Source organism: Myotis davidii, unplaced genomic scaffold, assembly GCF_000327345.1.
Source record: "Myotis davidii unplaced genomic scaffold, ASM32734v1 scaffold433, whole genome shotgun sequence".
Classification (NCBI taxonomy): Eukaryota; Metazoa; Chordata; class Mammalia; order Chiroptera; family Vespertilionidae; genus Myotis; species Myotis davidii.
Window position 1 is genome coordinate 477,913 of NW_006293776.1, and position 1,387 is coordinate 479,299.

The following is a 1,387-nucleotide window of genomic DNA, read 5'->3' on the forward strand; positions in this document are numbered from 1 at the left end:
GCAGTTGATGTGACATCAGTAGTTTCATCAAGAGAAATCAAAAATATTTACAACTATTTAAGTCTTTTTTTAATTGATGTTGTACGTTTTTAAGATCTATTATTCTGTCTTTGACAGTATTTCTACTGAGTGGTAACTCAGAAATTCTTTTAATAATAACATCTATATTTTTCATATCGTGAAATAGAGCTTGTGCACATCTTAGAAATGTTTCCTTAAGAAATTCTCCGTCACTGAGGGCTTTTCCATGCTGAGCTATGGAGTGAGCAATACAGTAACTAGCTCATGTTAATTTGTAGAGCATCTTACAAATTTAATGATGGAATTTGATTGACTTTTATAGAGGTGTAGCTGCCTAGAAATGTATTCCTTCCTTTCATCAATACTTTTTTTCAAGAGCTGACAATTATTAGTTTCAAAATGTTTCTTTACATTCCACGTTCTGCTTACTACCGGTTTTTTTTTGGGGGGGGGTGGCCTTTGGAATTGTCTTTATTTCTGATCATTCCTTTACAACCATACACCTCAGCAGTAACTCCCACGCATGCAGCTGGAGCGAAACTCCCCCCACCCCCCAAGCTAATCAGATTCTTATTTCTGATTCTAGGACACTTGCCCCATGAGGTCCCATGAACTCCCCAACATTTGCCCCTGTAATCGTGGACCTGGGCTTAGTCCCTTCCTTTCCCCGTTCACAGGAGCATTAATCTGGAACGTGGGTTCCCCCTGCATAATGCACCGTGTTCTATATTACAGCTTCCGAGGGCCCAGAACAAAGCTTTTGCTGAGTGATCCCACCTAGCCGGGTCATTACAGGGGCACAGCATGGCTACACGTCATGAAAATGCCACGTCATAAACGTTAGTGTTGCCACATGTGTGACAGCACTTGCCGCAAAGATAGATGGTCCTGGTCTGTCCTAACTCGCTCAGTATCGCCTTGAGCTCAGCCCGGATCTGGGCAAGTCTCTCCTGGTTGAGGATCCCCCGGATCCTGTAACACTCCAGGGGGACGGGGTACAGCTCGAGCTCTAAGCTGCGCAGCCCGGCTGTGTGGCGCAGCAGCTTCTCCACGGTGGCCACGCAAAAGTTGTTCATAGAGATGGTGAAGTCCCTGAGCTGCTGACAGCGGCTCAGGACAGGTAGGATGGCCTCGACTTGGGAGTCCACCATCCCACAGTTATCCAGGCGCAGGTCCTGGAGGGTGGGTGCCACTGCCTCCAGCAGAGCTCGGAGGGGCTCAAGACTAAAATCCGCGAGGCTGAGGCGAAACAGATGCAGGGACTTCAGCTGCCTGAGGTTCGGGCACTGGGACAGGTGTGTCAGGTCTGAATGCGTCAGCCGCTGGCAATTTTCTATGGAGAGTTTGTCCAAGGGGGTCTGCTGCA

General features: G+C 47.4%; 1 protein-coding gene across 1 annotated transcript in view; it reads right to left on the minus strand.

Annotated features, from left to right (window-relative positions):
- Nucleotides 1–836: 836 nt before the first annotated feature.
- LOC102769814 (PRAME family member 16) overlaps nucleotides 837–1,387 on the minus strand; it is a 1,648-nt gene continuing 1,097 nt past the window's right edge. Inside the window, exon 2 of the mRNA XM_006767390.1 lies at nucleotides 837–1,382. Coding sequence (XP_006767453.1) covers nucleotides 837–1,382 — 546 coding nt within the window. The remainder of the gene's footprint in view (nucleotides 1,383–1,387) is intronic.